At 42.8% G+C, this 16,991-nt stretch overlaps 1 protein-coding gene and 1 long non-coding RNA gene across 7 annotated transcripts in view; one reads left to right on the forward strand and one right to left on the reverse strand.

The window, feature by feature from the left end:
- PPARG (peroxisome proliferator activated receptor gamma) overlaps positions 1 to 8,300 on the forward strand; it is a 177,428-nt gene extending 169,128 nt beyond the window's left edge. For 5 of the 6 annotated variants that reach the window (XM_020981077.2, XM_020981074.2, XM_020981076.2 and 2 more), the window contains one exon: positions 5,343 to 8,300. In XM_020981077.2, coding sequence (XP_020836736.1) covers positions 5,343 to 5,590 — 248 coding nt within the window. In that variant the 3' untranslated portion in view covers positions 5,591 to 8,300. The remainder of the gene's footprint in view (positions 1 to 5,342) is intronic. The other variant, XM_078152210.1, reaches the window with a different exon arrangement.
- The window catches only part of LOC144456751 (uncharacterized), a 59,870-nt gene that overhangs the window by 6,941 nt on the left and 35,938 nt on the right, over positions 1 to 16,991 (reverse strand). The gene's annotated exons all lie outside the window — the stretch shown is intronic.

Consider the following 16,991-nt stretch of genomic DNA (forward strand, 5'->3'; position numbering starts at 1 on the left):
ATTAGTCAATTAAAATGTCGAAAACTATATGGGAAATTAATTTTCCCTAAAAGTAAAGCAAGAGGGAGGAATTCATGAGTAAGATGACCATGGCATGGGATTCCAAAGACAGAATTTGCCTAGATTGTTGTTTTGCTTAAGTCTCCTAGTTTTAATTGGCCAATGAAGATATGTCTTCATTCTCTATCTATCTAGCTATCCATCCATCCATCCATCCATCCATCCATCCATCCATCCATCCATCTATCCATCTATCTATCTATCTATCTATCTATCTCTGGATAGCTATCTCAAGCAATCAGGGCTTACTGACTTGCCCAAGGTCACACAGCTGGTAAGTCTCTGAGGCCGGATTTGAACTCAAATCCTCCTGACTCCAGGATGGGTGTTCTATCCACGGAGCCACCCAGCTGCCCCTAACATTCTCTTACAGAATAGCAAATTCCCTAAGCATGATTTTCCATGTCCTTGCCTGAGGATCTCCACAGTAACTTGAGGGGCCTCAGTATCCACAAGCCTGGGTCCACAAACGATCTGTCCTATGTTACAGAAGATACATAAACTTCTTTCCCCTTTGCTCCTTCCTACCTATCCCCTGTTTCTTGGGAAATGACTAGCTTAAGTGGGCAGATTGCAGAATATTCAGAGAATTTGGACCCACCTTGGTTAAGTTCCCCCATGACTAACCCGGACATGGGATCATAGCCCTTCTGGATTCACCCATAATTGACTGCTGTCTAATCAGCTCCAGGGCTCCCAGCTTCGGGACAGCCAGGGACTTCTTTCCCAATCCTTTATAGCCTGGGGAATGACAAATCAGTAATTGACTCCAGGTTCTTGGGGTGACTTAATACTGCAGTGTATAAATCACAAAGTTCTCTTCCAAAGGGGCCTTCTAGGAGGCCTGGTGTCAGTATGAGCCAGTGGAGATTTGAAGGGAAGGGGAACCTTGACCCTGATCCCATCCTGGACCCCAACTTTAATCCTCATCACAGTTTAGAAGAGGCTCCTCATTTGGGGCAAAATCTTATCTAGAAAGAGTGGGAAACTGAGGAAAAGGAGCAGCAAGGACCTGGAAGATATAAATAGAAGAGGTAGCATGATTTAGTGGGTAGAGGGATGAACTTAGAGTCAGGAAGACCATCATTCAAATCTAACTGTGTGGCCATGGAGAAGTCTATAGCCTCAGTTTCCTCATCTGTAAAATGAGTATGATATTACCTGTAGCACCTGCCTCACAGGATTGCTAGAAGGCTCAAATGAGATCATTTTTGTAAAGCACTCTGACAATTTTAAAACAAAAGTCAGTTATGTACAAGATGGTGCTTAGAGTGTTAGGAAAGGTGCTTGTAGCTCACTAGGACGACTAGACTATGACTTTGTTTCCTGGAGGCTAAGGAAGCAGGATTGAGGTGCTCTGGGTGTCGTGGGAATGGCTTTAACAAATATCATAAGTTTGAAGTTAGAAGGGAAGAGGTCATTGATTCCAACACCCCCATTTTACAGATGAGGAAACTGAGGCCCAGGGACATCATAACATGCTTAAGATCAGAATGGAATAAATAACAAAACCAACATTTGTACTCAGAGACTATAGGTGCATTAAATCATAAACAGGGGCTGAAAGAGACTCAATAGATAGGGTCACCTAGTCCCAACCAACAGGAAACTCAGTGGCCCAGAAAGACCAAGTTAGGAAAGCCAGAAAGGGGATTTGCACTCCAGGCCTCTGCCTCCAGAGATAGAAGCTTAAAGCCACAAGAACCTTAATAAAACGGGCAGCTGAGTGGGGATGTTTTGTTTTGATCTGTACACCTAGAATAATATTGCATGAGAGCTGGAAGGGACCCTAAAGGTGATATCTAGTACAATCCCCCATTTTACAGATTTGGAAACTGATGCCCAGAGAGGTTAAGAGATTTAGCCCATTTCACACAGGTAGTTAGTGCCACTGTATTAAAATCCAGGTGATTCCTGATTTACCCTATGAGCTTGTCATGCATCTTTCCCACTACATTTGTAATTTTCCTTTCTTTTTTATTCCATAAAATATGCTGGGAAATTAGTATCAAATAATGAAACAGAATTTTGGAGCAGGAAGAACTCCAGAGATTTTAGAGTGGGCCAGGACCATGGAGGTCATGTAGTACAGCTCCTGCATTTTCCACACAAGGGACAAGTGATTTGCCCAATTTCTCACAGGTGGTAAATAACAGAGCCAAAATTTGAACCCCAGGCTTCTGATTTCAGCTCTGGGGCTCTTTCCACTGCCCTCCACTGCCTGTCCTCATATGTGATACTCTCTCCCATGGGTTGTTTCTGGAAGTGAGCTAACTGGTCTTTGGAGAGAAGGTATTTAATCAGTGGCCACAAAACTTCAGCCCCTCAGCCAATCTTCCTCTATCACATCATAAAGAATAATTCTCCAAATGGGGATTTGAAAATCCAAAACAGATCCTCTTCCCCCTTGGCCAGTGAGGCCAGCTCCATCACTGAGCAACAAAGCCAAGTGTTTCCAGCAAGGTCGATCGGTTGGATATCAGCTGGATCAGCCAGAAGGCTCTGGGTTTGTTGGTTTGTTTTTTAAGCTTCCACAGAAAAATTAAATATTAGGTTAATGTGATAGCTTCAGCAAGTTTGGACCTTTTTGCCTGGCTCCTATTGTAGCCCATGGGGAGGAAGGCTTCATACCCGACAGCCACAATCTGAATGAATGGGATACCCTGCAAGAGAGGACTATGTCTCTAGGCATGCCACTAATGATACCCCTCCTCCTGTGCTCTGCACAAGGCCTCCCCCACCCCAAGCCCTGTCTCTATAGAAATGGCTGCTGGTAGTTCAGAGGCCACTGTGTTTGTACAGCCAGTGGACTTGGAAGTGGTGAGCCTCCATTTCTTGGTGGGTTTGTTTTTATATTTTTATATGTGTGCATGTGTGTGTATATATATGTATGTATGTATGTATATGTGTATATATGTGTATGGTATATATGTATATTATATATGTGTGTGTTTATTGGTGCCTTTTGATTCTTACATCACAGTCATTTCTGGAAATATCCTCTGTTCCCCATTTCTCCTCTCTTTTCCCTCCCCCCATCCATCCCTCCTTCAAAACAAAGAAAAACAGATGACTACGTCTGAAAACGTATGCAACATTCTGCCCTAGAAGTCCCCCACCTGTCTGCTAGGAGAAGCCCTGAGCCTCCATTTCTTGCAAAGAAGTTGGGAAACCAAGACATCAGCACATACGAAGTCCAAAAGGCACCAGCCCAGAGACTGAATTTGCTTACAGCCTGGATCACTGGTGGTTTTCATTAGTGCAAAGTAACTGTGGGAAAAAGACAGCTTTTCCAGGGGCATTCATTACTCTCTTGGCCAGGACTAAATCATTGCTTTCTTCCCTAGAATCTGAGATCGTTATTATTCCAAGCCTAAATGCTGAAATCCCAAAACCACCAATACTCCAGTCAATAGGGTGTGTTAGGAAAGCTAGAGAGGAGGCGGGCTAGCTTCCTCCTGGGTTGAAAAAGTGAAATTAAGTCTGAGCCTCCTTGGGATTCTAGAAAAAGAAGGGACCTTGGTGATGATCTAATCCAACCCTCTCTTTTTACAAAGGAGGTAACTGAGGCCCAGAGGAGGATAAATGACCTGTCCAAGGTCACACAGAAGTAACTCCTATGAAAAGTAGGAGACCTAGGTCTCCAGATTCTATCCATCACAGTATATTCCAAGGCTTAGCACCATGCCTGGCACATAGTAAGTGCTTAATAAATGCTGATTGATTGGTTGACTGACTGATTGACTGACTTCCAGATATAGAGCCAGAAAGCCTGGGGTTTCATTTCCCTTCCTCTTCCCACAGGCAGAGGCTACAATCTAGTTCATCACTGACTACTGGCAAAGCCCCTGAGTTAGAGTCAGTGGCTTATTCACAGCTGAGTGATTCAGGCTTGCTGGCTTAGCAGGGCAGCTGTAGCTTAAGCCAGTGTTCCAATTGTAGTCAGCTCTGCTGAGCAGCTTCAGCATTACCCAGGGCAATTTAACGAAAAGCACAGAAATGCTGTCATTTTCCCCAAATGAAATTGGGAATTGGAAGGGGCAACAGGGAAGTATTTCCACTAAGGGCCAGAGCTGATGATAGAAAAGAGAGAGGCATGCTATAACCTCAAAGAGTGAGATTTAGGGATTCCTGCTAGGAATATCAAAGGGCTGTGACCTGTGTATAAGCCAGGCCCAAAGGTTTAAGGCTCTATAAGGAAACTACCCTGTAATTACGCTGAAAAACTGTTGTGTTCCTTCACTTGTACATTGTGTTTAAAATGACTGGAGGAAAAATGATTTTTTAAAAAATTTCACGTTTGAAACTTAAGGTTTTAAATAGATTTGAAACTGCTAAAAAAAATAGTCTTTGTTGAAATGGTACCTGGCACATAGCATTTAATAAATGCTTATTGATTGAAAGTAGGTAGAGATTGTGAAGTGTAAATTGTGTTAATAAGGAAGCCAAGTGGTTGAAAAAGAATTAGCTAAAGTTCAATAAAGCTGTCCAAAGACTCTGACTGGAAACAGGATAATCATAGGGAAAAGACATTTTAGGGACTTCCCTATTGTCCCCCTAAGTGGAGACTCCTTTACCTAGAGTTCAAAGCCCTCTGTGGTCTGCCACCACCCTTCCTTTCCATCATTTCCCTCCATGCACTGTGTACCCCAGCCCTGATCTGCTCTCTGTGCCCCAAATGGCCCATACTCTCTTCCCATCTTTTTGCCTTAATGCATGGCGTCGCCTATATCTAGAATGGCTTCCTTTTCCCTTCTTCATCTATCAAATAGCTATCCATCCTTTACAATACAATTCAAGTAACCTCTTCTCCACAGAGCCTCCCATTGGCAACAACTATCCTCCTGAGTGTTCCCCTCATACTCCATTATACCTTTCTCTAATGGTAATATTACCTCGTATGTTATAGTCATCTGTATTTGCATCATGTCATCCTAGACTGTAAGCTCCATGAGGGCAGGGGCCATATCTTAGCTAAGATTCATATCTTTCCCCAGTATGGGGCTCTGTACACAGTAAATGCTTAATAAATGAACGGGAGGGTAGAAGCATTGATCCAGAGCTGAAAGGGACCTCTCTGATTCACACACACACACACACACACACACACACACATACACACACACACCTCCAACATCTCTCTTATTGGGATTTGCTTGTTTAAAAGGAAAGCTTCAGGCTGCCTCCTTGGCCAAGGACGGGCCTTGGGAGGAAGCGGAAGCCTTTTCCCTGCCTCTGCTGCTGTCTGTCTGCTGACCTGTCCTCCATGCTTGTTCCCGCAGACCGCCCGGGATTGCTGAATGTGAAGCCCATTGAGGACATCCAGGATAACTTGCTGCAGGCCTTGGAGCTCCAGCTCAAGCTCAACCACCCTGAGTCTTCCCAGCTGTTCGCCAAGTTGCTTCAGAAAATGACAGACCTCAGACAGATTGTAACAGAGCACGTGCAGCTGTTGCAAGTCATCAAGAAAACAGAGACGGACATGTGCCTTCACCCACTCCTACAAGAAATCTACAAGGACTTGTATTAGCACAGGAGTCCTAGCCCACTGACAGCGTGTTCCTTCTTCCAATTGCACTATTTCTTTGAGGGAAAACATGACATGCCTAAGAAATTACTGTGAAAAAAAAAAGCATTTTAAAAAGGAAAGAGCTTTAGAATAATAAGATCTATTTTATGCATATTGTTTTTAAAAGACACATTTACAATTTACTTTTAATATTAAAAAGTGACTATATCACGAAATTGCTGGCAGTATTTGGAGAATGAGTCTGGTGTTCTGGGATTGTGTCTTGTTTTTGTTTTTATTTTAATCTCCCTTTTTTTTCCACAGTATTCTGATTGTTTTTTAACTGTGGATGGCACTGCCCATAAATCTTCATCTTAAAGTAAATTAATTTCTTTGCCTCCATCTACAGGAACCATTCTAAAACATCTGATATCACATGTTCCCAAAGACTCCTGGGGATTCCACTGTAGCCTTCTCAGAGTCTGTATTTCTCAATCTAGACTGGTTTAGAAATCCTGAGTAGGCTCTGTCCCAGGATGGCTGACTTTATTAAGAAGCCAGCCTTTTGCCGTGACCCTGTCCCTAGTTTCCAACACTACCAGATACACCCTGTATATGTAGCCTGTGCATATATTATAAATGTGCTGTGTGGTCCCAGATCTGGAGCTAAAAGGGACCTCAGAGGCCAACTAGTGCAACCCTCCTATTTTATGGATGAGGAAACCGAGGCAGATAAAAGTGACTTCAAGGTCACATACAGAGTAAACACCACAGACTAGATTTGAACCCAGCCCATGTGCCTCTGGCTCGACTGTACTGTATTGCCTCCCTCTCTGTCAAGTACTTATTGAACAACTGTTGTACACTCAACACTGTGGGAGAACCGAATGACCCAGACCCTGCCCTTAAAGTTAGAGTCCCCTTGAAAAGACAAAACTTGCATTTATACACATATTCAACAAGTCTCTACTAAACACCAGCTATTTGCCAGGTACTATGCTAGGTACTGAGAATACAAAGAGAAGAATGAAACTCCCTGTTCCAAAGACCTCACATTCCACAAGGGGAAACAAAATGGACCCAGATAAGTCATTACGAAATGTAAGCCATTTCCAGAGGAGATAAAACTGGGGAGGCTGGGAAAGGCCTTGGCTAGGAGATGGGTATTAAGCTTGCAAAAAAAGCTTGAGGTTCTAAGAGGCAGAGGTGAGGAAGGAATCCATTCTAGGCAAGAAGAACAGCCTTTTCAAAAGGGATAGGAGATAGAATGTTACATACAATAAGCCACTTTAGCTAGAATGTATCCTGCATACAAGGGAGTAAGGTAAAGACAGTCTGGAGCCAGATTTTAAACATAGCAATGAGTGCTTTGTCCTAGAGATGACAGAGTCACCAAAGCTTCTCTAGCAGGGAGATGACTTGTAGGCCTGTGCCTCAGGAATATTAATTTGATGGCTATATGGAAGACAGATTGGAGAGAGGAAAGACTGGAGGCAGAGAGACCAATCAGTAGGCTAATAAAAGAGTCTAAGTAAAGGAGAGTGAGGGCCTAGTTAGAGAGATGGTAGTGTAAATGAAGAGAAGGGAACAGACATGACATGGACCGTTGAGGAGGCCAAAGACTTAGAAACTGATTGAACGTAGCACAGCATAGAGAGAAGAATTGGGGAAATTCTGAGATTACAAATTGCAGTGACTGGAAAGATAGAGGTACCATCAATAGTCATACGCCAGTTAGGAAGAGGGGAGTGGGTGAGACGGTGAAAGATGATAGTAAGTTCTATATTGTAATGTGTAATTAAGGACCAAGCTAGTAGTACAGGCCATAAGTACAAGAGGAATCCAGAAGAGGGAGGGATCACTGAGAACTGGAGTCTCAAAAGGCTACTGAAGTAGATTAGAGTTAAGCTAGACCTAGGACAGAGGTTCTTAAGTTTTTTTTTTGTGGAGTGCAGGGGAGGCATGGACCCCTTTGGTAGTTCGGTGAAACCTATGCACCCCTTCTCAGAATGTTTTTAAATGCATAAAATAAAATATATATGATTGCAAAGGAAATAAATTATAATGAAATACATTTGTCAATATTTTTTAAAGCAAGCTCACAAATCCCAGGTTTAAGAACCTTTGGGGGAAGATGGCTTTGATTTGGGTAGAGAAATATGAGAGAGAGCATTGCAGAGTGAAAAAAAAAATAGAATAAACAAAGGTACAGAAGTAAGAATGAGCTTTGTGCGAGATAGTAAGAAAGCAACCTGACCTTCCAGGTTCTCCTAGCTGTAACCACTCCAGGGACCAAAACCCTTTGGTTCATGTTATGTCTTGACTGTATTTACCCTAAACTATCTTCTTCCTTCTGCCTTCACATATCTACTGTGTGCTTTCTCTCCTTGGAACTCATGGCTCTTATTGTCTCAATCATTCATTTAGTGGCCCCTTTCAGGGCAAACATTGCCTATCCAACTCCCGTGTCTTGGTGCCCTTTCCATGCTCATCACCAGTGTCATTTTCCTTGAGCATTTTGGACCTGTCCTCATTACCCCCTATCCTGTATTATTATATTTATCGTAAATGGGGATGGGCATGTTGGGGATACATGTTGTATGCCCCAATAGACTGGAAGCTCTTTGAGGGCAGGAACTGTCATTTTTTTTCACCTTTGTATCCCCTGCACTTAGCACAGTGTTATGCACATAGTAAGCACTTAATAAATGTTGAATTGAATCGAACTGAATTGGCACTAATCACACCTTGACTTAGATAATTATCTTTATACATGGCTCTTGTCCCCTCCACCCCACCTAAGCTGTAAGCTTTTTTGGAAAGGGACCATACCATCTTTCTTAGATCCTTCACAGCACCTAGCTCAGCATTGAGCACATGGGATGTGCCCAATAAATCAATGTTGATCGAATGATAGCCATCTTAGGTCTCATTGGATACCCATAACCTCACCATCCCTTGGCTTTGAAGAGATTTTTATCATAGCCTCACCATCTTGGAGGTCTTTCTTCCCAGGAATTGGGTGGAAGATGACCATTCAAGTCTTGTTCAGTGCTAAGATTCTATTATTCCAAGATTCATTCGTTCAGCTCAATGAACATTTATTAGCGCCTACTATGTGCCAGTTACGGTGCCAAGCACCCAAGAGGGCACAGGAATTAAAGAAAGGTGCCCTCTCTGATCTCCAGGAGCTGAAAGTCTCCTAGGGATGATAAATACACATACATGGCTAACTGTAATACAAATGAAACTATGCTTAAGTATATAAGGAACGGTTAGGTCAGAGGAGGGAAAGATCATTTCCTTTTGGGAGCAGGGAAGGGAAGTAGCATTCAGCATTGAAAGTTGTGTTCAGCATTGAAAGAGTACGTATGTTAACCCAATGAGACAATAGGTGAAAGGGCTTTGAAAACTATAAACCTATCATGAAACTGTAAGAGATTATAATTACTGCACCAAAATGATTTATCTATCATTTCTTCTAATGGTCATTTTCTGGGGAATCTCCTTTCCTTGACTATAGTTTTACTTGAGAGAAGTCCCAATGAACACTTATTGACACCCCCAAGGAGCAATGTCAGAAAAGGCTACCTCATCCTTTCTTAATCATAAACTAAACACATCGAACAGACAGACACCCTCATCTATCATTATATTAATAGAGGTGATATATCTTCTTATATCTAAAGATATAATCATATCTCTATTATATCTATAGACATAATAATACTGCTACCCTGTCCCAACTCTGGGTACAGTAAGGGCCATTAATTTAACTTCCCCAAGCAGCTCCACAGAAAACCTGAGCTTATCCTAGACATTTAAAAGCCTAGCAAACACTTCAGCTGCCACTAATGAGCTGTGTGTGAGCTGGAGTAAGTCACCTAATTCCTTTGAGCCTGTTTCCCAATCTGCAAAAGGTAGGGGTTGGCCTGGATGATCTCTAAGGACCTTCTTAGCTCTAGTAATTCTTTGATGCTAGGACATCCAGTATATCATAGTTCCACTCATTGCACTTTCTCCTGGGACTCTGTGGGACCAGATACAAAGGCTCTTTACATGACAATGAAACATCTGGAAGAAGTGACAAAGTAAATCAGTCAACTGGATCTTCTTGGTTTACATGATGCCAAACATCTGGATGTTTTGAAACATCCGGATGGCTGACTGGAGTTTTCACTGTCCATCTGAGAGCCTGGTTCCATAGGACCCAGCCAAGGAGAGAATGTAGAAGAACCAGACAGGAAGGTCGGGACTCTACCTCCAAGGAAATCACTTGCTTTTTACTGGATCTCTCAAACAAGAAGCCTTTCATTTCAATTCATTTCTCAGAGCTGGTTTCCCATCGACTCCTCTATTCAGCTGTGTCCAAGCCCTTTCCACATTATCAGAGCTATCCTTGCCAAAGTAAGAAAAGGGGAGAGAAACTCTTCCCCCACCCTAAGCTCTGTTCCTTGGCACCAAACACTAACATTCAATAGCTTTCAAACCCTGGCTACTTCTGAATTCCCATCTTTCCCTCTCTTTCCCTGTGGTTTGGATGATAATTTCCTAAATACTTTATGACACATTATGTCCCTTTTTCAGAGCTTTAGCTCCTCTCCCCCAGGATGATTCACATCTTAATCACTAACTGTATCATCAGTTATTGGTAGGATTTTCTTGAGGCACATAAACACACTAGGGGATTTGTCCTAATGAAAATAGGAAGAAAGTAACTTTAGTCAAAAGGCAGAAAGGGTTTCCAGTTTTCCACAAATGCCCTCTCCCCTTGTTCCATCCCTTGCAGCATGGTCTGTACCCTCTCCCACTTCTCTGGGTCTCACACAGCCCAGGAACCAGCTGTTATTCCCCTCCATGGACGGTAGCATTAGTATGCACATGTCTAACCCCGCTGGAAAGCTAAGCTGAGCTAAATTCATTATTACACACACACACACACACACACACACACACACACACACACACACACACACTTCAACTCTGACCTTGGCTGAGGATCTGCATGGCTGGGTTCTTTAGGAAAAACTGGAAAGGCTTAGGTAAACTCAACTACATAACCAAGCTAATCTCTACTTAAAGGAGAAAATGGAAGGAAGTTGCTCTATGACCAATATTCTATTGGTGGAACTATGAATGGGTCCAACAGTTCTCAAGAATATTTTGGAATCATGCTAGAAAAGTCAGTAAACTCTTCATCCCCAGAGTTCTCACACTTGATCATATGCCCCAAGGAAATCCAAAGCAAAAATAAAGGTCCCCTATACACCAAAATAATCATAGCAGCAATTTTTATGTCTACAAAGTGCTGAAAACAAAAAGGGTGTCCATTGGTTGAGGTGGGGTGGAATTGTGGTATATGAATGTAATAGAATATTATTGCACCTTAAGAAATGACAACAATGAGAGATCCAGAGACATGGGAAGATTTGTGTGAATCGATGAAGAGTAGATTAAGCAGAACCAAGAAAACGACATCGTCAATGACTGCATCGATAGAAATGAAAAGAACATAAAAACGAAGTTGAATGCTATCCAATTGTAATGACTAATCTTGGCCCTGGTGAAAAAGATGAGATATCTCCTTTCTTTCTTTGGAGAGATGGGGACTATGGATGTAGTATGTCGCATGCTCTGCTGGAAGAGTTTATTGTAATGGTATTGCTTAATTTTCTTTGTTACAAGGAAAGGCTCATTGTGTTGGAGTATATCCAGAAATTACTGTAATGTAAAAACCAAAGACATCAATAAAAACTTTAATTTTAAAAGAAAAAGGAAAGGAGAGGGAACATCTCCCATTTCAGAGAAAATGAAGGAATGAAACTACTGTGACTGAGCCATTTGAGGTCTGCTTGGCTTTCTTTGCAAACTTTCCATTATTCCTCCTGGAACTACCTAACTAACGCCCTTTTTGTGGGGCAGAGGCAAATTCCTGGACAGCAAAAAATATCCCTCACACCTAAAGCTTGGTGTTACAGGGGAAGGGATGAGCTAGGGGGTGGAGATTAAAGAAACTGACCCTTACTTTGGGACCTGAAATTTGGGTCTTCCTACATGGCCAAACCTACAAGTTGTCCCAAACCTCTCCTATTAGTAATTTCTGGTCCTGGCAACTTTTTCCAGAGGGAATCAGATTTGTTGTCAAGCTTTTGACGTAGGGACCATTCGATGACATATCCAAACACTCTTGAAATTTGGGGTTGCATGTGGAAGAATTTTAACTGCAGGGCCCAAAGCTAAGGCTCTAACCTCAAATCAGTCAAACCAATCAATAAGACAGAAATAATGACACAGGAGAAGGGCATAGAAAGGAGACTGAGCAGACCCAAAGCCAAATTGCCTCAGATTGGAATTTTGCCTCCGGTAGTCTTGCTCTAGCCCAGAACGATTGGCTGATCTAGAGGGGATGATGTGTCTGTGTCAGGAAGATGTGACTTTGAACTAAATAGACTCAAGATCCCATCAAGGGTTTGGGGTGAGAGCAGGAATAAAGATGGACCTGGTTTCTTCTGCATCTGCCTGGGAATGGAAGGTCCTTAAAATTGTGCATTTACGAATTACATTCCCCACTCCCCACCTGCCTCCTCCCACGTGCCCATCCGTCTCTGACATTCACCAAAGCAATAGGTAGGAGAGTGGTTCTTCATTAAATGGTTGCTAGAAAGGCAGTACAGTGAAGTAGAAAGGACATTGGACCATGATCCTGAAGTCCTGGGTTCTGGTCCAGCCTCTGCCACTACATCACTACATGGTCTCAGCCAAAATATTCTCCTTCTTGGTTTCCTCATCTGTAAAGATGAGTGGGTTGGAAATGAAAACCTGTAGAATCCATCCCAGCTCTCTGAGACATCCTTTTTCCCACACACACTTCTAAGCAGCTGCAAGCTACTCCAGATGACTTCTAATCCCCACAAATGTCAGAATGTAGAATGTAGCATTGAATGCTAGGCTAATGAGGCTTAAACTTTATTTGGTAAGCAATGGGGAGTAACTGAAGGCTTCTGAGATGGTGAATGATAGGATGAGAGCTGGGCATTAGGAAGATCACTCTGACAGTGGTTCTGTAAGACAGAGGCCAGCACTCTCCTCACTCCTATCTCTTCTCCTCTCTTCCATTTGCTAACATCCAAGGTGACAAGTAGAGGAAGAAAAGGTGATCCTGTCAGAAAGATTTGTTGTGTTTGGTTTGGTTTTCCATTTGGTGTGACCTGAGCCTAGAGGAACCCAGACGATCTGAGATAGGAGACTTTGGATGAAGATAAAACAACACTAGTGGGGAATATAGGTCATAAATGTCCAACTTTAGGACCTTCCATCCCCAGGCAGATTCAGAAGAAACCAGGTCCATCTTTATTCCTGCTCTCACTCCAAACTGCAGTGAGATCTCAAGTCTATTCAACTCAAAGTCGTGTCCTTCTGACACGGACACATCCTCCCCTTTAGATCAGCCATTCTCTCTGGGCTGAAGAAAGACTAAGACGCAAGAGTCATCTGACTGTTGTGTCTGAGGAGTCTTCGCTTGGTGCCCTTCTGTGTCACCACTGCCACCTTTCTCAGGTACTCGTACACTCCACCAGGCCCTAAAATGGAGGCGCTGCCTAATACTTTGTTTCCCAGCCTCCTGTCTTCCCACTCTCTCCCTCAGTAGATCTTATCCTCTCTCTTGGTTCCAGAGATCACCTCTGTGCTGATTTAAATCTGTCTCCAGCCCTCATCTCTCTTCCGGACTGCAGACCCCAATTTCCAGCTGCCTGCTTGACGTTTCCATTTACAAGTCCTGCCACAGCCTCCGGCTCAACATGTGCGAAGTGGAATTTCTTTTTCCTCAGAAGACCGTTCTCCTACTGACTCCCCTCTTTCCGTCATTAGCAGCGATCCAAACGAACAAGCATCTATTAAATACTTGCTGTGTTCAAGGTGCTATGCTAGGTGTTGGGGCATAGAAAAACAGCCCCCTCCCCAAGGCCCCTGTCCTCAGGAGGCTTACGTTCTACTGATGGTCTCTCAGTGTCCTGACTTCCAACAGTGTTATCTTTGACCCCCCAGCTCTGCCACCTCCCGATCAATCAACAATCGCCCACTGCCCTGGCCAAGCCTGGTGCTGAGCGCACTTGAGTTCCATCATTTCAAACTCTGCTGTACAACTCTGATCAGCCTTCTTCCCTGTCCCCGTATTTATTACAACGGTCACCACCTTCAATTCAGCCCTTTGTCACCTCTTGCCTAAACTGACTGTACAGTGGACAGAGCGCTAGCCCTGCAGTCAGGAGGACCTGAGTTCAAATGTGACCGTAGCCACTGACTAGCTATGACCTTAGGCAAGTCATTTAATCCCGTTTGCCTCAGTTTCCTCATCTGTAAAATAAACTGAAGAAGGAAATGGCAAACCACTCCAGTATCTTCGCCAAGAAAACCCCAAATGGAATCACAAAGAGTCAGCCATAATCGAAACAACCAAACGTCAAAGATATTCTTAGTAGCTTCTTAATCGTTCTCTCCGGTTTCTCTCCATCTCTAATCCATCCTATATTCCACTTGCCAGAATCCTCTTAATGTACAGCTCTCACCCCATCATTCCCCTCCTCAAAATCCTTCAATCGCTAACCAAATGATACTCCCTTAGGCTGGCATTCAAAATCCTTTACAACCTGGTCCCAATTTACCTTTCCAGCTCGATCTCCCACTAGCTGGCTTCACACACAATGCTCTAGCCAAGCAGGACGACTCTGTTCCACAAACACACTTTGTGCTATCTGCCTGCTTTTATTCAGCTCACCCTCTCCACGTGGAATGCCAACTGTCTACTGAAGTGTTAACCAGCCTTTAAAATCCAACCCAAATGCCACCTCCTCCACAAAGTCTCCCCTGATCATCCCAGCTAAATATAAAACTCTCTTTCCTCTGAAGTCCCTTATCCCATTCTACCCTATATTCCATGCAACAAGCATTTATTAAGGCACTACTACATACAAAGAACTATGCTAAATGATGGGCATATAAAGAGGGAGCAAAGGCTCTTGACCTCAAAGTGTATTATAGTCATGTCATCTCCAGTACTGGACTATAAGTTCCTTGAGGGTGGGAACTGAGTTACAATCAGCTTTGTATGCCCCAGCCCTCACAGGGTATCTTGCACACAGTCAGTACTCAGCCTTGAAGGTGAAAAGAATGGATTGAACCAACCTTTCTCAGTAGTACTTTAACTCTGACCCTGTCCTTCCACCCTTCCCCTAACCAAACTCCCCCACTGTACATGCCGATCCCCAAAGGATGCTGCCCTCAGCATCGAATCCTTGAATCCCAGAATTCAAGGACTAGAGCTGGAAGGGACCTAATGAGGAAACCGAAACCAGAGAAGAAAAGACACTTGTTTGAGGTTAGTACAGTCCTTTATTTATTTATTTTATATTTATCTATCTATCTATCTATCTATCTATCTATCTATCTATCTATTTATTTATTTACACCATATTAGGCTGATCTAAATTTTAATGAGGAAATTCTAAATTCAATCTAGCTAATGGTGAGATTTCAGGCACTGTGACTGGCTGAGGGAGGTCTTTGGGGTCAAGAAGGAACACGGTGGTGCCTTCAAATAAAAGTAAATTGGTGACAGGAGGATAGAGCACTTATTAAGCACCTACCATATGCTAGGCAACTATTCTAAGCATAAGGCAATTATGCCCTGAGTTTCCTGAGGATTAGATCACAGAACTGATGGTAGGATGAGAACCTCTCCAATTCTGTGCTAGGTACTCAAAGATACTCAACCTCCCTTGAACTGAACTGAGTTGAAAGCATTTCCTCCCCAGGCATGAGTCTTAACAAAAAAATTCTCATTTCAAAATTAATCACCGTGTCCTGAGTTAGAATAAATGATCAGCACAAGGATATGAAAATATTTTCTCCAAAAGCATTGGGTTTTTTTTAATTCTCTTGTGACTTATGTTCCTAATTTTAGGTTAATTTGACATATTTTGGGTTTCCGGTGGACAAGAGAGGGGATGGAAGTTATGAAAAAAATAGGAAACTTGCTAATTTTGGTTTTGTAGTGGACTATGCTATTTCCAATCTCTCTTTTCCCACTCCCAACAACCCCCAGGATTCTGTCTTAAAAAAATAAAATTAGGTTCCAGGCCCATTGATCCTCCAGAGGGTTTCAATTCCTGGGATCCAGCCATGTTTGGGGTTGTGTTCTCTGAGAAGCCTTTGTGGTCTTCTGGGAAAGCCAGAGAACACTAGCTCCTAAGACCACTTCTCAATCTGGGGCCAACAGCTCCAAGAGACAGGTGCCACCCAGATCAAACTCAGGCTTACCTTGGTCATCAATGCTACAGATCTTGGCATGCACTTACTCTCCACAAAGGTTCATTTTATTTCCCCAACTAGATTATAAGCTCTTTGAGGGTACAATTTATAATGTCTTATATTTATATAGTTATGGAGCCATCCTAATTCTAGAGCTGGAAGGGACCTCAGAAGCCATGTAGTCTTTGTTTTAAAGATAAGGAAACAGGGCCAGAGAGAGGAAGGGGTCTTGCCCAAAGTCATACAGAGTTAACAGCAGAGCCGGACCTAGAAACCATCAGGTTTCCCAACTTCCAAGGCAGCTAGATGGCCAAGTGGATGGAATACTGGGCTTGGAATTGGGAAGCTATGAGTTCAAATACAGGCTTAGATACTTACCAGCTATGCGACCTTGGGCAAATCCCTTAACTTCTACCTGCCTCAGTTTACTCAGCTTTAAAATAGGGATCATGATAGCACCTACCTCACAGGGTTGTTGTAAACAGCAAATGAGAATAATATCTGTAAAGTACTTGGCACATAGCAGGAGCTTAACAAATGCTTTATCTCTCCATAATACCATATTCTTTTTTTCCCCAAAAGGAAACAAAAGGATTTAATAATTATAATAGATGGCATTAATATAGCACCTTCAAGTTTGTAACTATTCATGATCTCATTGGTTGTGGTGACAGAATAGATTCCATATTCCTTTTAATACCAGTATCTTAAAATGTAAATATGTTACCTAAGAGTTAACACAATAACTCATCGTCACCTTAGCATACACTTGTGTAGACAAAAATTTGCCCATTCCGTGGACAGAGCACTGGAATGGGAACCAGGAGACCTGCATTCTATTTCCTGCTCTGCCATTCATCAATCAGTCAATCAACAAACATTTAGTACACACCTGTGACGTATTAAGCACCTAACTAGTTGCTGGCTAGCAAAAGTGAGGCAAGTCACTACCCTGCTCTGGGACTCAGTATCCCCCTCTGTAAAAAGCAAGGACATTGGACTGGATGATGTCTCAGTCCTCTCTGACTCTAGGTAGCATCCTGTGATTCTACCTCAGCTATAATGGCAGCAAGTATAACCCTAGGAGATGGGACACCAGACAGGTTCATCTTGA

The sequence above is a fragment of the Phascolarctos cinereus genome, unplaced genomic scaffold, assembly GCF_003287225.1.
Source record: "Phascolarctos cinereus isolate Bilbo 61053 unplaced genomic scaffold, phaCin_HiC Scaffold_4;HRSCAF=312, whole genome shotgun sequence".
NCBI classification, from domain to species: Eukaryota; Metazoa; Chordata; class Mammalia; order Diprotodontia; family Phascolarctidae; genus Phascolarctos; species Phascolarctos cinereus.